At 34.1% G+C, this 18,905-nt stretch overlaps 1 protein-coding gene across 4 annotated transcripts; it reads left to right on the top strand.

Annotated features, from left to right (window-relative positions):
* The first annotated feature begins 1,120 nt into the window (after positions 1–1,120).
* LOC110894203 (nucleosome assembly protein 1;2) lies at positions 1,121–18,691 on the top strand. Of its 4 annotated transcripts, none has more exons than XM_022141393.2 (11): positions 1,121–1,204; positions 1,303–1,346; positions 13,149–13,244; positions 13,799–13,891; positions 14,877–14,964; positions 15,051–15,112; positions 15,198–15,382; positions 16,474–16,651; positions 16,725–16,768; positions 17,542–17,749; positions 18,387–18,691. In XM_022141393.2, the coding sequence occupies exons 1-11, from the start codon at positions 1,165–1,167 to the stop codon at positions 18,456–18,458; spliced, it is 1,110 nt and encodes a 369-aa protein (XP_021997085.1). In that variant the 5' UTR covers positions 1,121–1,164; the 3' UTR covers positions 18,459–18,691. The 4 variants fall into 4 exon arrangements, with proteins under 4 accessions (XP_021997085.1, XP_021997086.1, XP_021997084.1 ...); XM_022141394.2 differs by lacking the exons at positions 1,121–1,204; positions 1,303–1,346 and adding exons at positions 12,709–12,867; positions 12,978–13,021 and having other exon boundaries at positions 18,390–18,691; XM_022141392.2 differs by lacking the exons at positions 1,121–1,204; positions 1,303–1,346 and adding exons at positions 12,709–12,867; positions 12,978–13,021.
* Positions 18,692–18,905: the final 214 nt, after the last annotated feature.

Below are 18,905 nucleotides of genomic sequence, written 5' to 3'. Positions count from 1 at the left end.
GCCTCAGACTATAATAACTTTCAAAAGGTTGGGTGGGTTTTTTAATCGTTTTAGATTAGTGTTTCAGACCCGGACTAGCCGGTCGGACCGGGAGCCGGGACCTTGGCCGATCCGGTTCAGGCTATTGGACCGGATGGATGAGAATCGTGAGGTTGGATCAGGAACCGACCGGCCAGACCGGAAAACCGGGAGGTCAGACCGGGATTTTAAGGGGTTGAACGGGATTTTGTTTAAACAGAATCTCATTTTACCTTATTTATTTAACTACCCTACTATTTAATAACAATAGTGTTGTTTAACTAAAAAATAAATAAAAGAGAAATTAAAAAACGAATGTGTGTGTATGTGATTGATGGCTAATAGACCTCTCCTTTATGTTAACAAACATTAAGGAGCCCTTTGTGCCCCTTTAACACCGATGACATAACCTTTGGTGTCGGTATAGGGTGAGGTGGCGTGGGCACCATCCCACAACTAGTATAAATGGTGACAATTTAATGAAATCATTGTTGGATATTTATAGGCAACTAAGAAGATAACTAAGTAATATAATAATATTCAAGTTCTGCTACACATTTTGTCAAACGAAAATTAAAAAAAAGTTCCAAACAAACTTCTTTAAAACACTAAAACTTAACATAAGTTAATGGGTTAGCCAAAACTAGATCCATCTTACAAACAAGTCAAGTCATGTTAACTACCTCAACACTTGTATTTGTTGCGTTTGGTTTCGAATCGTGTCTAAAATTGCCCTACAAAAGAATTCAACTACTCACGCATACAACAAATAAATACAAGGTAGAGGTGCAAACAAGCTGAGTTACTCGCGAGCTACACGAGACCAAACCTAAAAACAAGATTGTTAAGTGAGCGGGCCAAAGCCAAAGCTTCGCTTGTCGAGCTCAAACCGGCTCGCGAGGCTAAACGAGTCTGCTGTTTATATAATTTTTATTAATAAATTAAATATATATATATATATATATATATAATTATTACTAATATAAATATAAACTAACTAATAAATAATAAACGAACCGAACTCAAACCGAGTTAAGATCTGATAAGTTAAACGAGCTCAACCCTTACACTCCTTATAAATTCCAAAACCGTCTCACTTAAACCTCGCTTCTCGTCTCATCTAGGGTTTAGGGTTTCTCATCCGCCATGGCCAACAACAAACTAGATATGTCCGATCTCACCGCATGTATCTTCTCATAAAACCACTAGCACTCTCTTTAACTAACTCCTAGGATCATCTTCTAACTTACTGTATTGTTAATCTGTGTTGCTTTAATTCATTAGCTCTTAGTGCGGAGGATCGTGCTGGACTCGTGAACTCCTTGAAGGTTTTAACCTTTTAATTTAATTTTTCATGTTCGTTCATTCATCAGTCATATTTTGTTTTTTTGTTTTATTGATAAGTGTTTGATAAATGATAATACGTGCGTTTTGAATTTTTTTACGGGATAACAACTTTCAAAAGGTTGGGTGGGTTTTTTAATCGTTTTAGATCAGTGTTTCAAACCCAGACCAGCCGGGAGCCGGGACCTTGATCGATCCAGTTCAGGCTATTGGACCGGATTGATGAGAATCGGGAGGTCAGATCGGGAACCGACCGGTCATACCGGAAAACCGGGAGGTCGGACTGGGATTTTAAGGGGTTGAACCGGATTTTGATTAAAAAGAATCTCATTTTACCTTATTTATTTTTATATTATTTAGAATGTCATTCGGTTCTCACATTCGGTCGAAACGGTCCGACTAGTAGACCAGTAAGTAGTCTGATTCTGAAAACATTGTTTTAGATCCCAATGACCAAAAGAGCAAGATGATGTACAAACCAAATAATGTCACTAACCCCACAAAATTGTTAAGTATATATAGATTATCAATTTTTATGTGTTTTTAACTATCATGGTGTGGATATAATTTTTTATTACACATTTTTTAACATTGGTTTTAAATTTTATGTATTTTAAGTTTGTAGATATATAAAAAAACTAGTAGTTAAACTAAGTGATTTATTATGACAATATAGAAAGTTGATGTCCAATAAGTTCTCTCAGTATAGATCAAATCCTTATACTTCATGACTCAGTTTTTCATGCTACGTTGGTTGAAGTGTCTTGGGAGTATATATATTGGTTAACTAAAAAATGTATAATGTTTTATCACGTATATAGTGGGATTTAACTACCCCACTATTTAACAACAATGGTGTTGTTTAACTAAAAAATAAATAAAAGAGATATTAAAAAACAAATGTGTGTGTATGTGATTGGTGGATCATAGACCTCTCCTTTATGTTAACAAACATTAAGGGGGCCCTTGGTGCTCCTTTAATGTCACACCCTTACTTTTGCGGAAGCGTGATTATGTGTGACTTGCTTACTATTATTGCATTCAACCATAACAAACAACCATATGATAAAACCAAAGATGTTCATCCATAGATAGTTTTTAAAACGTCACAAACAACATTGTCTTAAAATCCAAACATAGACTTCATGATCATAATACAATACCAACCATTTTTAAGTTCCACAAGGACTTCACAAAAGACACTAATAAACTAGGTTTTGAGCCATGTATCTCATCCAAGATAAGTTACATAACCCAAACCCTTCGACTTCGGATGACATCTTTTATTAGAAACATGACTTATAAACTTCAATGCCCGCCAGATCCATACTTAATTTCCTGAAATACATATAGTTTGAAAACATCAACAAAAGTTAAGCGAGTTCATGTGTTTAGTGTGTGAGCTCGAAGAAACTTTGTAGTCATTATAAGTACGTATGTATTTGTAAACCCTGGTATAAAAGCAAACAAGGAAACATATCAATTAATGGTTTGCAAGGCCATTAACATGTGTGCAACGGCATAGGAAGGCTCAAACCTAGCAGATTTTGCACCGGGCTTCCGGCTATAAGACATAGTCACCTCATGGGCCAAACCCCGTGTGACACCTGGGTCACTGCGACCATCAAACAAATACCAAACCAATGAGATATTGTATTTTATATTTGGGATTTGTACAAATATGTGTATCATTTGCACATATCAAGTCTTGTTCAATTTCAAACTCTACATCGCTTTCTGGAGAATTATACGCAAACTGGTGCGTAAACGTACTCAGTTTAATGCGACAAATACTCCAGAACATCAACATATACTCAACATACCTTAAATAACCTTTACATAACTTAGAAATAAGTTTTGAAGGCTTGGGTATGGCAAAAACAAGTTAATTCGCTTACAGGGACTAAACTTGACAAACTGCAAAAGTATGCCAATTTGAACTGTAACAAACATTCTGGAACATGTCCATAAGTTAAACATACCATAAATATCCTTTACATAGCTTAGAAATAGGCTTTGAGGGGTTTGGTATGCTAAAACAAACTTTTGGATCATTCAGGGACTAAAAGTGTCAAAAAGTGCATAAGTTTGCACTTTCGCGCATAACTTACGTTCTGAATACATCCGGACGTCCAAAAATTTATGTAAGCATCCTTATATTATGCCTTAGTGTTTGGCATGAGAAAAATCCATTCGTCACGCATTTTGGATCGTTTTTCGCGCTTATGCGCATTCCGTCGTAATTAACTGAACATCGCATTCGTACGGCCAAACGAACCAACATCCGACATATTTTTGAGCATGTTTCATGTCCACAATGTTTAGGCATCATTTTAGGGCCTTAAAGTTGGCTTTATGGGCCTTAGAAGTGTCGGAAATGGCTTAAACATGCAACAGGGACCAAAACTGCCATTTCTGAAAGTATGTGCAGATCAGGCATGCCCAGGCGGCCCGCCTGAGTTTGTGCATATCCTGATGCGGACCGCATGGCCCCTACAGAAGCAGAAAACTTGCTTTTTGGCTGAAGTGGGCCTTTCAAACACTCCAAAGGGCAATGCCCTTTCACAATCTCAGGAGCTAAGGGTCAAAATAAGGCACCACAACTTTGCGACAAGTGTACGCTTAAGATCGTGGCACGATATTCAAGAAACGATCCTAACGGCTTTACTTTTCCTATAAATACCCCCCCCTTTTGGTTAAAACCCACAAAAATCTGATCTAAAGCTCTAAGTTGGAACCTTTGTTTCATACCTGAGCCATTTTGATCTAGATTAGCATTCGGTGACCCTTCGTAAGTGTTCTTTCGTTCTTTTATTCGCTTTTCGAGTCCGAAAGTCAACGTTTTGTTGACTTTCTGCGTTGACCAGCCTATGGTCAACACGAAGTTCATTAGAACTTCATAACGTGAGCGTGATCACGATGGTTATAGTCCATGGCGACTATACCTACTGATTACCACGTTATCTAGGCTCAGTGACGAGTCGTAGTTTCGGCCAAAATGCGCATTCTTGCGTATTTTGTAACCAAACTACTTGTGAGCATCAAAGCCGTTTGTTTTGATGCCAAACCTGTTTTCTAAACTTAGTTAAGCATGTTCTAACATGCTTAGCTCGTCACTTTTAGTATAGTGCTTATATAGGGTCGTAAGGTAAGCGATCTAAACCATCGCTTATACTTTCGAACCCGACCCAATTGGTCGATCATTAGGATCCGACCAAACACATTAGGTGACCATAGTTGTAACCTTCCGAGGTTATACCTTGTGGTCACGATGTTAGGCGTTCCAAACGCGTTCTATGCGAACGACGCGTTAAAGTAGCATAAGCTACCTAAACGGGTCGTAATGGGTCGTAAGCACTTAGGTTAGGTTTCATTTTAGTATGTAGGCTTTGTTAAACCATATTACACGAGTCTCCATACTCGTTTGGTTTACGAACCCGCATACTATCCGATCCTTCCGATTTTGGTCCGGTATATTAATATAGCTACCTATTAGGTGCCGTTCGATATTCCGTGATCTCTAGCATTGTGTGATTATTACACAAGAACTTCAAAGCAATCTCAGGTGAGTACATTGAACCCCTCTTTTACTGTTTTCCAAACTGTTTTGGGGTGAAACACATGTGCCTACTTGTTACTTTCATGCTTTCCATGTTTTCACATCATATACCTGCTATATTCGTTAGTACATTATAGTACATGATTTCATTACATCTCATGCTATGTATGCCCGTTGTGTGCGTACTTAGTACATGGTTTTACATTACATTTCATGCTATGTATGCCCATTGTGTGCGTACTTAGTACATTGCTTTACATTATATTCCATGCTATGTATGCCCATTGTGTGCATACTTAGTACATTGTTTCACATCACATTTCATGCTATTTATGCCCATTGTGTGCATACTTAGTACAATTATTCATCACATGCCTTCATTTTGGTATGACATTTGGTTTGTTTAACATGGAACAATACATTCATTAACATTAGCTACGTCGTTCGTTAGTAGGTAGTGGTACCATAGGAATTGACAACTCCCGTTCCTGAAATCCTGGGTTTGATTGGATTGGAAGGAATGACCGAATTCGATATACATAACTTAGATAAACCTTTAATTTGTTTAAGGGTTTATCACCCAGTCTCAAGGCTTGAATGTATGCATATTTCACAATACCGCATAAACGTTCATATCAGTATAGCATGCATTGTTCTACAAAACATAACGTTGATTTAAACCATGTTTTACTTCAACACCTTGTGTTGTGCATTTTACATATGGTTTAGTTGATACATCTCAATTACCATACAATATATTTTTGGGTACACATTACATGATCTACATTAAACATAAACATTTTGACATTGATATACATACTTGGTGGTTTACATTGAACATAGACATTTCGATATGGTTTACACAATAACATTTGACAATTGATTTATACATAAACAATTTACATGGTGGTTGGTTTGGGTAGATGGTTGGAGTAACGTGGCGTATGTAATATGATACAAATATAGTGGATACGCCGCTGGTACTTCCTATATATAAATGCTTGCATTATATTACATACCGTAGCGTTATCTAAATCATTTCAGTATAAACATATTACATTTTATACAAATAACATATTCTTCACAAGACATTGTTTTACAAACAACTTATCTTATACAAACTCGTTTTACATGGTTATCCATTTAACCATACAGTGTTCTCTTATTTATACATATCATCTGATCTTATCGTTTTTCAAATGATTTACAAGACAAAGCAAATTACAAGGTTCATGACTAAACATTTTCTCAAACATAAGTCATGAATTCCGTTTTCACAAAACCAATGTATCTCACAGGCATTTTTATGCTGACGTACCTATTTTCACATGTGTTTTCAGGAGATGATGCATAGGACTTATCAAGATATACTTAGGCGGACTTGTGCCTTAGTGACTTAAAACGAGAAAAGAACTAGTTAATTTATGTTATGTACTCTTTGGTTCTTGTTTAAACAATGTAAACTTTCATGTTTGATCAATAAAACGAAACTTCAATTGCCATGGATTTGAAACAATTAATTCTGTTACAACACTCCCCGACATTTCCGCCACGTTTTGTATGTTCTACGTGGTCGGGGTGTGACACCCCGATCCACATGGGTGGGGCTCGCTACACCCAAATAGATCTATCGCTCATGTCCCTCGGTCCAAATACGAGGATTAATGGTCTTAAGGGTGCGCCTACCCATTCACCTGATCTAACAGTACATTCCTTAGCTAACCATACCAATTGTAATCGTTTGTAAACATTTTGTAACATCTACTTTACCCCCGAAGTTATAAAACAAAAACAGTTAAAAGAAAAGGGGGACATGAACTCACAATTTTGCGTTCTTCGTATCCAACGTAACTCACAGCTGATACTTGCGTGTACGACCACCTACAACGTACTACGGTCTATTAGACGAGTGGGCCGTGCCTTGACTTAGTATTAATTAGTGTCTTTGAGTTACGTTCCTTTATGTATTTAATATTATTCCAAGTTATATAATTATTTGTTAAAATAGTCAATATTCTAACTTAAATTATATTTACCAAATTTTGGAGTAATGGTTAAAAAAATATATTTTTAACTTGTCACACTTATGCATTTGTACATGAATAATTCCCCAAGGATGGATGTACTAGTATTCGTATTCTAATACTTGTATATTTTTGCCAAGTTTCAGTAGCGTATTCCGGTGTGTATTTATACATACGAGAATACGTATTTTCTTGTAATTAATGAGTACTCTTATACTTGATTTTTGTATTAGCTTTTCCGGAATAACATTTCTAATAAAAATACATCAATATATATTTTCAAAATATATTTTTTAAGAAATATTACATAGAAAAATTACGTATAATTTTTCCCTTGGCAAAAATATTTATAAATTTCATATAAGTCTCAAAAATAATATATTTTCAAGTCTAACTTAGAAAAATATATATAAACTTATTTTTCACCCAAGAATAATGTATTTCATGTTTATTCACGAAAATATATATTTTCTCCCAAAAATAATATATCTTCTAATAATTTCCCTGAAAAATATATATTTTCACTTACCAATAATATATTTTATCCTTGTCAAAAATATGATACATTGTGTAATAATTGTAAAAAAAATCATATTTGTGTTCTTTTGGTGTCCAAAATACTAATTACCAAAATATACTTATGAATTAAATTCCGGAATATTTTTGCAAGTTATATTCCTTGTTCGGTTTCTTCCAATATTTTGGATGTAATTTGTGTATTTAATTCTTGGAATTTTAGTAATATTTTGTATTGTAATTTCTTGGTATATTGGTGAGTTATATTATTTCAATACCTAAAATAATATAACTAATACATGTAATATACAAATAATCACACACATAGTGACATCTAAATATATATTTTCCTAAATACATATTTAGTCACTTTTATTTACAAAAACCAACCTCCAATATTTATAATTTTTGTAACAAAAATTATGGCAAACTTTATATGAAAATTCATGGTTTAAAATATACTTGTAAATATTTGTTTAAAAATATTTTTCTAAGTATTTAATTTCTAGAAAAAATTTGCAATAGTTTCCCCTAAAAATGGAGGTTTCCATGCTTTCAATGCATATTATTTTCTTTTGTAAATCACCACAGTCAACAATAAACCAATCAACACTTACCAATTTGCCAAGGTCAATCATAAATTACTACTTCATGAACTTGAAAGTTTACAAAAATTTGTAGTAACTTACTAGTGTGTTTAGTAGGCTTAGTTACCCTTTAAAGTGTGGTCTTTTATTTAAAAACTTCATTTTTGAAGAAATTAGTTCTTTACAACTTGTAATTATTTTTTCTAAAAATGTTTCTTCTTGAGTCTTTCTTGTTACATATATATTTCTATACTTGTTTAACCACTAAAAATGTGGTTAATTTCTCTAAGAACCAATATTAAGTAAACTTTGTATTTTTAACTTGATTTATTGAAAAATCATTATTGAAATCATAGATTTACAAGACTTTATGTTTACTTTGATCATCACTTAACAAGAAAAACAACTTATACTTTCAAGTTCATGATTTACATGAGGATGATCTATTGATCTTTAACATAATCATCCTCTCGTCTTGTTAGATTATGTCTTTAATCACTATCTAGCAAGATCTCATGATGATCTACATCAATAACATGAGCAATCAACAATCAACAATCATAACAATACTTAAACAACATGTTTTCTTATGTTTTTAGTCTTATGTTCAAGTTTCATGCTCTTGATTCATTGTGTTCTTTATGATTAACAACTTGTATCTTCTTTTAACCACCAAAACAAGATGTAAAATGAAGAGTAGAATGATCTTACTACTAGCTCAAGGCTAGGGATGATCACTAGATGAAAATGAAGTGGATAAAAGCTTGTGTGAGAGGTCCTTTAGCTTCCAAGGGTTCCAAGCTTCCTTATATGGCTTCTAGCACCTTTGTATATGTGTAGATTGTATGAAGAATGAAAGATGATGATGGTGATGTGTGGGGGTGTCTTCGGCCGTGAGCAAAGAGGGAGAGAGGAGAAGAAAGTGTGCGTTGTGTTTGTGAGGAAATGAATGGATTATGATCCCTTAGGTTCACTTATAATCTTCCATCATTTGTAATCCAATGTATAATGTGTTTAGTAAAGTGAAACAAGATCTGTTATAAAATGAAAATAAAATCTTGAGTGGGCCATGTGTGTTGGCCGATTGTAAGGTGGGGGGGGGGTCTTAGGCTAGGTGGTAACCATTAGTTAGTTTAGTTAGGTGAAAATCAAGTATCTAGTTAGGTTAGTTAGTTACTAGATATTATATGGTGTGTTATGATGTTCGGGGACCATAACTAACTTGCTAATGTTAAAACAATGCTTCTAGTGAAAATTTGGTGTTTCGGGTAGTGTCCGGTTGTTCGGTTGGTTACCGGTTCGTTAAGGTGCTAAACTTTGTAGTTTAGTGTGCTTTATGTTACCTTTCGCAACAGTTTTGATTCCCGACACTTAGGAAAGCATTCAGGATCATTTAACCATATTTCTGCATGATATTAAGTTGTTTAAATGCTGAATTTTGCTGAATTCCATAGAATTATGCAGTTTATGTAAGTTTTAGGCACTTTCCGACACTTAAACTATCACTAGGAAGACATTTTTATGATCCTTACTCTCCTACACACTATACTAGTGTAACTCTTGGTTTCTGGCTCATTCTGTGTCTCAATACCATGTCTGTCTATGTATTTAACTTCGTAATCATTTTTCTGAATTGTCTGATAACTGTGCTACCTTTGTTTCGTGCATCATTTAAATCAACACAGTTTGCATGCAATAATGGTATGTCATTTGCAATATGTGATGCACATGTATGTATAATAACAATAATCAGAAAGCAATTTAAGTCATCACTTGAAATTCAGCACAATCATTAAGCACTAATCATTGTTTAATAGTTGTACTGATCCCTGGAATTTTGACAGTTGTCACATTTAACGCCGATGACATAACCTTTGGCGTTAGTATAGGGTGAAGTGACATGGGCACCACCCCACAACTAGTCTAAATGGTAACAATTCAATGGAATTCTTGTTGGATATTTATAGGCAACTAAGAAGATAACTAAACTAACATAATAATATTCAAGTTCTGCTACACATTTTGTCAAAGGAAAATTAAAAACAAAGTTCCAAAAAAAAAAAAAAAAAAACCCTTAACACAAGTTAACAGGTTAACCAAAACTAGATCCATCTTACAAACAGGTCGTGTTAACTACCTCAAAACTTGTATTTGTCGTGTTTGGTGTCGAATCGTGTCTGGAATTGCCCTACAAAAGAATTCAACTACTCACGCATACAACACATAAATACAAGGTAGAGGTGCAAACAAGCCGAGTTACTCGCGAGCTACACGAGTCCAAATCTAAAAACAAGATTGTTAAGTGAACGGGTCAAAGCCGAAGCTTCGCTTATCGAGCTCAAACCGGCTCCCAAGCCTAAACGAGTCTGCTGTTTATATAAGTTTTATTAATAAATTATAAAAAATAACTAAATTATATACAAAACAATAGTTATAATTAATATAAATATAAACTAACTAATCTATACTATATAATAAAAGAAACCAATGAGAGGACACACGTCATTCATTGAAGCCATTTATTTTTTATAGATAATTAATATCAATTAAAAGATAATTATAAAATTTAATTTAATATAAAAACAATTCGTATAGGAGATAATATAATATTTTAAAATATTTATCAAATTTCAAAATTATTTATCCTGAAATTAACAAAAGATGTACGTTAAATATAAATTAATATAATGTAAATGATTTATTTATTTTATTAAACTAAAGTAGTTAAGGGTATAACATATTTCAAAAATGTTTAGAAGGGGTAAACAAAAATATTAATCGACGTTTATTGGTTCTATACTTTTATTTTCGTGTTCAACTCTCAACTCAAATAAGTAATCACTATTTTTACGTGATATTTATAAGAACCATCACCACAGTCCCCCCATCCATCGTATATCGAGTATACCCGTTAGTTCTTTTTAAAGATATAAATTTTTATTAAATTCATTCAACTCGTGTAATAAACGAGGTTTTTTAAAGATATAAGGTTTTTATTTTTTACTATACAAAATTATATTTATGTTAACTCGTGTAATACACGGGTTTTTAAAAATATAACTTTTTTATTATGTATTATATAAAATGAGTGGGGATCCTACGGAAAATGTGTTTTTCCTATAAAGTCTAGGAAGCGATCTAGGCCATCCATTGGGTGTGTTTAATGGTTGAGATCATCTTGGTGGCATTTTGGTAATATGTGTTTCTTAAAAATAGGATTATTTAATTAATAAGTGGTAGATATGTCATTTAGCTTGTTTTAAATATGGAAATAATTGTCATTCCATAACCACCCCATATTTCTTGCGATCTCTCTCTCTTTCTCTCTCTCTTCCTTCTATCCTTCATGAAGAAACACATCAAGCGATCTCTCTCTCTCTGTCTCTCTCTTCCTTCTATCCTTCATGAAGAAAACACATCAAGAAAACACATCGTATTAATCTGCTTGCTGTTAAAACACAGCGTAAAGAAATCCTTCAGCATTACCAGCATGGATGGTAAAACACAACATATGAATCTGCTTGCTGTTAAAACATAACTGTATGAATCTGAATGCTAAAACACAACTGTATGAATATGCTTGCTGTTAAAACACAACTGTATGAATCTGAATGCTAAAACACAACTGTATGAATATGCTTGCTGTTAAAACACAACTGTATGAATCTGAATGCTAAAACACAACTGTATGAATCTGCTTGCTGTTAAAACACAATTGTATGAATCTGAATGCTAAAATACAACTGTATGAATCTGCTTGCTGTTAAAACACAACTGTATGAATCTGAATGCTAAAACACAACTGTATGAATCTGAATAATAAAACACAGCTGTATGAATCTGCTTGCTGTTAAAATACATCACCAAGAACAAACTGTTAAAACACAGTACCAAGAACATGCTGATAGATTCCAGATGCCATGATTTTTCCCTCCGTATAAAAATATGATCAGCGATGAATCTTGTGAGCAAGAAAACGAATGAATGATTAATATTAAGTGATATCAGAAATCGAAAACAAAAAATTCTGAAATTTATGGAACCATTATGGATAGTTAGTTATTGAAGATAACTTCCTAAAATAAAAATAGATTGTGAAAGTACATAATTGCCTTTATAGTTAAAATCTTTCAATGCTACGTGTCGCATTCTGATTGCTTCCATGACTTTCTAGGAAAAATCCACTTTCTACCAAACTCCTCCTCTATATAAAATAAGATTTATTCAATCCATATAATACATAGGGTTTATAAAGATATAACTTTTAATTGTTTGGTATATAAAATTACATGTGCTCAACCCGTATAACACATGAGGTTCTTAAAAATGTAACTTTTGTCATTATTTAATATATAAAATTAAATTTACTCAACCCGTACAATACACAGGTTTTTAAAAATATAACTTTTTTTTATTATTTAATATATAAAATTACATTTATTCAACCCATGTAATAAACGAGATTTTAATTATATATTGTTTTATTATTTGGTATATAAAGTTACATTCATTCAACCCGTGTAATAAACAAGATTTTTAAAGATATATTTTTTTATTATTTGGTGTATAAAATTACGTTTATTTAACCCGTGTAATAGATAGGGTTCTAACCTAGTAAATAATTAACGAACCAAACTCGAACGAGTTAAGATTTGATAAGTTAAATCAGCCAAACCCTTACACTCCTTATAAATTCCAAAACGTCTCGCCTAAACCAAAACCCTCCTCTCTTAAACCTCGCTGCTCATCTCATCTAGGGTTTAGGGTTTCTCATCCGCCATGGCCAACAACAAGCTAGATATGTCCGATCTCACCGCAGGTATCTTCACATCTTCTCACAAAACCACTAGCACTCTCTTTACCTAACTCCTAACATCATCCTCTAACTTACTTACTGTATTGTTAATCTGTGTTGCTTTATTTCATTAGCTCTTACTGCGGAGGATCGTGCTGGACTCGTGAACTCCTTGAAGGTTTTAACCTTTTAATTTAATTATTCATGTTCATTCATCAGTCAGATTTCGTTTTTTGTTTTATTGATAAGTGTTTGATAAATGATAATACGTGCGTTTTGAATTTGTTTTGTGAATTGTTTTACAGGATAAACTGCAAAATTTGGCTGGACATGACTCTGTTGTTCTTGAGAATTTGACTCCAGCTGTTAGGAAGCGAGTTGAGGTTTTGAGAGAAATTCAGGTGAAGGAGAAGATTGATTGTTAATTAGTTTGATTGCAGCTTTAAATTTTTTGTTAAATCATGCTTAATTAACTAGATCCGATTTAGGTATATAATATATTGTGTTAAATCATGTTTAATTAATTAGATCTGATTTAGGTATATAAGTTGCATGGTTTCAAAATGCGCGTGCGTCACCGAGTTGATAGGGTCTAAAACTGATGCTAAGCGCACTGCTTTTCGTACGGGAGGTGCATTTTATTTATTTAATCACTTTTTATAGTTTTTATAGGTTTCGAGCATCACTTACTCAAATTTTTGACATAAATAAACTATATGTACAATTTAAAAAAGTTACATGTACAACATCATGATGTACAAAACCTTTTCTCGTATGAAACGCATGCCTTAAGCTGCGCCTCATGCCGATTTTCTGTGCGCTTTTTGCACCTTAAGTGTGCTTTCTGTACACTGCTTGCATTTTGTAGTCTGCAGTGCAAGCCTACGTGTCTAGGTGTGCTTTAAGTATGTTTTTAAACGGAGATCAGTCCTCATATCATTGTAATTATATGCAGAGTGAACATGATGAGCTAGAGGCGAAGTTTTTTGAAGAGAGAGCAGCACTTGAATTGAAATACCAGAAACTGTACCAGCCGCTGTACGCAAAGGTGTGGATATATAATGTTAGATAACTACAAGTCGCACCGTGAGATTGGCATTTATGATTTCTTCCATTACTATGTTTACATTGCATACAAATTTGAAGCCTTTGAATGGCACAAACTGATCCTACAAGTTGTTTTCACTTGAATGGTTATGTTTTTTTGTGTAGATACTAGATAATGAACAGCTTGGTAAGATGTGTGCTTCATACTTTATTGTTTGACCAAAAACTCACTCTGATCATTTTGACTAAAGCTAAAATCGCATAATAAATACAACTTGTTACATGTTGGTTTGCTTCTTGTCCAGTTGTTAAGTTGCTATTCCCATTATATGATTGTCTACAATATGGACAAAACCTAAGCAGTCAATAGCGGTGCTATAGCGGTTAGCGGACCTCAGGGTGTGTAGCGGTCCAAATAGCGGTGGCCTGTAGCGGTTCCGCTATTAGCGGCGCTAAATACCGCTATAGCGGTGCTCTAGCGGTACTATAGCGGTGGCCTATGGCGGTTATAGCAGTAACGGTGTTTGATTGTGTTAATTCTTAAATTAAATACTTCAAAGTTACTATTAGTATTTGATTTGCAACAGGTTTTTGATAATGGAATGATATTACTATGAATTTTGATATTACTATTAATATTTTTCAAAGATATATTTATATATATATAAAAATACATAAATTATGCATGGTATAAAAATTACCGCTATATCACCGCTATACCACCGCTATAACCTATATATCATATAGCAGACCTTGACCGCTATTCGATTTTGGACCGCTTTAACTGCATAGGACGAAACATGAATATGGTGCTTACATTGTCCACATCACTTCTTCAATCTTTCACATCATAAATAGATAGACGTATTAAACAACACCGAATGTAGGCATCGACTAACTGACAGGCCATTTGGGTTGGTTTTTGATCCACTAGTTGTACCTACATAGTGTTGTGTATACTGACTTTTTATGCTTTGGAACTGCAGAGATACGATATAGTAAATGGTGTTGTTGAAGTTGATGGATCAAAGGATAATTCCGCAACTGATCAGGCAGATGGTAATTCAAAAGAAGGTAAACATAATCAATATATTTACATTATGATTCACACCTCTTTTCTGTGTGTAAAAACCAACTTTATTATTTTGAACAATTTTCAGAAAAGGGTGTGCCTGAATTTTGGCTAACCGCAATGAAGACCAATGAAATTTTGGCAGAGGAGGTAAGACCGGCTGTTAATAACTTTGTTATATCTATGGTTTTTTGTTTCTGCAATTCAATGATTTCTATTTTGGCACTATTACCAGATTTCAGAACGAGACGAAGATGCTCTAAAGTATCTGAAGGACATTAAGTGGTGCCGGATTGATGACCCCAAGGGCTTTAAGCTCGAGTTCTTTTTCGATACCAATCCATATTTCAAAAACTCAGTTTTGACCAAAGTATATCATATGATCGATGAAGATGAGCCTATTTTAGAGAAGGCAATAGGGTAAATCATCATATAGTCATATACATGTCTAGTTTCATAAGTTTTTAGGGTAAAATACTCAGGGCTGAAAACGAACGGAACGTAGTTTGTTAAGAAATATATGTGTTCATGAACTGTTCTGAACACTTACCGAACGAGATTTTATGTTCGTGTTTGTTTGTTAAGGAAATGAATGTGTTCATGTTCGTTTGTTAGTTTTAGGCAACGAACGAAAACAAACGCTGATGAACACAAGCTAATGTTCATGAACACAAATGGAAACAAACGAACACAAACATGCGTTCATGAACATTGTATGTAATACACTGGCACTTATTAAATATTTTTTATTTGTCGGAATTTTGAAGTATTTAAATAAAATATAAAAATTAAAAACACTAAGGAACTATCTAACCTAAACGAACACGTTACCGAATGTTCACGAACATAAATGAACGGACACGGCCTCTGTTCATGTTCGTTTATGTAACTAAACGAAATTTCTTGTTTGTGTTCGTTTGTTTAAAGAAACAAATGAACTTCTCGTCTAACGGTTCACGAACTGTTCGCTGAACGTTTGGTTTGTTTGCAGCCCTAAAAATACTTCTTCGCGCCTTGGTTTTAAAATGCGCGCATAATGCGCGCATAATGCGTGATGCGCCCGATGCGCTAATGAGAGCGCATTGCAACAGCTGATGCGATGCGTTTACGTGATGCGAGAATATTGCGCGCATTTCGCATAATGCGCTCATCGCATAATGCGCTCTGATGCGCGCAACATTGTTTTTTATGCTTTTTTCCAGATTTTATGAACTGTGTTCGGTTTTTTCCATAATTAACATCTTAGTATGCTTGATTTGAACCAAAAAACACAACTCTTACCTTCTAATTACGTCAGTTGTTTTACTTTAAGTATGTTTTTATAAGTTTTTATGTATAAATAATTTTTAACTATTTTTTTTATAAAGAACGCATCACATACGTGATGCGCTCGCATCACGCATCACGCATCGCGCATCAGATTTTTGGACTAAACGCATCGGAGCGCATCACGCAATTTAAAACCAAGCTTCGCGCAATCTTAAACTCATGTTATGCTTGGTATTTTGCAGGACGAATATTGAATGGCTACCGGGAAAATGCCTGACACAGAAGATATTAAAGAAGAAGCCAAAGAAGGGATCAAAAAATGCTAAACCTATCACTAAGACCGAAGATTGTGAAAGCTTTTTCAACTTTTTTAACCCTCCACCAGTGCCTGAGGATGCCGATGATCTTGATGAAGAAGAGGTAACGTTTTATTTGTATGCACAGATTGATGCCACAAATGAATACATTTAGTTATGCAACTTTTTATTGGCAGGCTGAAGAACTTCAAAACCGAATGGAACAAGATTATGACATTGGGTGAGTAGTGTAATATAAATTTTAGTTAAGAAGCTGCAATTTCGACCCATTTTTCTTATAATTGGGTTGGTCTGGGTTACATTGTTTGATGATTTCAAAGTTACAAGTAGGCCATAATTTTTTTTTTTTTGTATGCATACAGTCTTCTAATTTGTTATTAGAGTAAAATGTCATTTTCGCCCCTGAGGTTTGGCCAGTTTTGTGACATTTGTCCAAAGGTTTGTTTTTTCGCATCTGGATGCAAAAGGTTTGAAATCTTGCATCCATTTTTTCAGTTAAGTCAGGGGTATTTTTGTCTTTTTTGTTAAAGGGCTATTTGGTCTTTTGAATACTTGTACAGTACGCTAAATATTTGTACATAAAGTGAAAAAGACTGGATTGCCCTTGAAGTTAACAAAAAAGATGAAAATACCCCTGACTTAACGGAAAAAAAGAGATGGAGTTAACGAGCCGGATGAAAATGGCAAGATGTCAAATCTTTTGAATCCAGATGTGGAAAAACAAACCTTTGGACGAAATTGCATTTTACTCTTGTTATTATAAAAGATATGGATTATTATTGCAATAATATTATTTTGTAATCATGATTAGCATATTATTTTTTCACAATAAATAAGACAAAAAAATGTTTACGGGCCACCAACGCAACCAGTTTGTTTTACTCTACGAAAATTGAATCTTTTCAACTTGAAGCCATTATTCAACCCGCTTGACTTGCTCATCTTGCCACTTCTATTTAAACTGACAACGTGAATGTTTTGTATCTAATATAGTTCAACCATACGGGACGAAATTATCCCTCACGCTGTTTCATGGTTTACGGGTGAGGCTGCCGAGGATGATGAGTCTGATGGCATAGGAGAAGATGACGATGAAGAAATTAGTGATGATGAAGATGAAGATGAAGAAATGGACGATGACGAAGATGATGAGGATGATGATGAAGTTGAAGAGGAAAGCAAGACCAAGAGGAAAACAAAGGTGAAATTTTCTTCTGTACATCCTAGGATATGCTAACATCTTTGTTATATATTATATAATAGTGTGTTCTTACAGCCTTCTGCACGGAATGTATGAATTTTAACAAAATAATTGGTCAAATGGGTTGCAGGGAATCCAAAATTTATTTCAATTGTAAATACTTTATTAAAAAGTTGTATTATTAGGTATTAATATCGATATGTAATCATATTTAGCACATTCTTATCCATAAATTTAAAGAAAAAAAAATTAAAACCATGATGTCTAGTCAGTCTGACAGAAAAGTACACCATGTGATTTTTTTACGTTTTTAAAAATAATCAAAATTTGAAAGTTAGGATCCATTATTTCTCCTTCTAGGTGCATAAAATATACATCTGTCTTATAGATATTGGATATAAAGTAGTTAAACGAGTCGTATTCATGTTTAAAATTTTTGTTGTTCGCGTTATCAGATACCCGTTAAACCTGCTAAGACACGATTTGCCAGCCCTCTGACTCTCTGACCAGCAAATGACCTGTTTGACCCACGGACCCGCTCATTTTGTCACCTCTAGTTTTCTCTATACTATTTTTAAATTTATTTTTCAGCGATGAATGGCTATTAGTGTTTACAAGTTGGTCATTGTGTGAACAGCAGAAAGGCAGCATCTCAAATGGCGCTACAGGAGAAAACGGCGAAAAACCTCCTGAATGCAAACAACAGTAATTTTGAGGTGGCAATGGAAGTGGTTATTTTTTTTTAAATTTGGTTCGAGCGTATGGAATTGTTGGTTTTAGAGTTTTGTCCTATTCTTTATATAGATTCTCTCATTTTGTGTATGAGGTTTATATTTATCTGTTAAGATGACCAGATTTTTGTTAGGTTACATTCTTTATTCAAGTTATGTGTGTTTTTGGTCATCTTGGGAGTGAAATGAAACTGGTGTACCATTTTTGTTATATTTGTTCAGTGCATTACATGTTTGAAGTTGGTTGTCCTTATTCCAGGTATATAGGGAATATATGATGCCTGTCCATTACCCCAGCTCAGTTGGTTTGTTGGCCGGTTGTCTCCATTGAAGGCGCCGGTTCGATCCCCGGCTGGTGCTGGATATTGGACGTCTCAGTGACGGCTTGGCCTGGGGTTTTACCTGGGTTTGAGTCCGGGGGGTTT

The sequence above is a fragment of the Helianthus annuus genome, chromosome 12 (assembly GCF_002127325.2).
Source record: "Helianthus annuus cultivar XRQ/B chromosome 12, HanXRQr2.0-SUNRISE, whole genome shotgun sequence".
Taxonomy (NCBI): Eukaryota; Viridiplantae; Streptophyta; class Magnoliopsida; order Asterales; family Asteraceae; genus Helianthus; species Helianthus annuus.
This window is presented reverse-complemented; position numbering and strand designations above follow the sequence as displayed.

What these genes read in the sequence shown, in the direction of transcription:
- LOC110894203 (XM_022141393.2), top strand. Translation starts at nt 1,165, where the DNA reads ATGGCCAACAACAAACTAGATATGTCCGATCTCACCGCAT. An exon ending in TATGTCCGATCTCACCGCAT is followed by an intron (nt 1,205 to 1,302) that starts GTATCTTCTCAT and finishes TTAATTCATTAG; the next exon opens with CTCTTAGTGCGGAGGATCGT. An exon ending in GACTCGTGAACTCCTTGAAG is followed by an intron (nt 1,347 to 13,148) that starts GTTTTAACCTTT and finishes ATTGTTTTACAG; the next exon opens with GATAAACTGCAAAATTTGGC.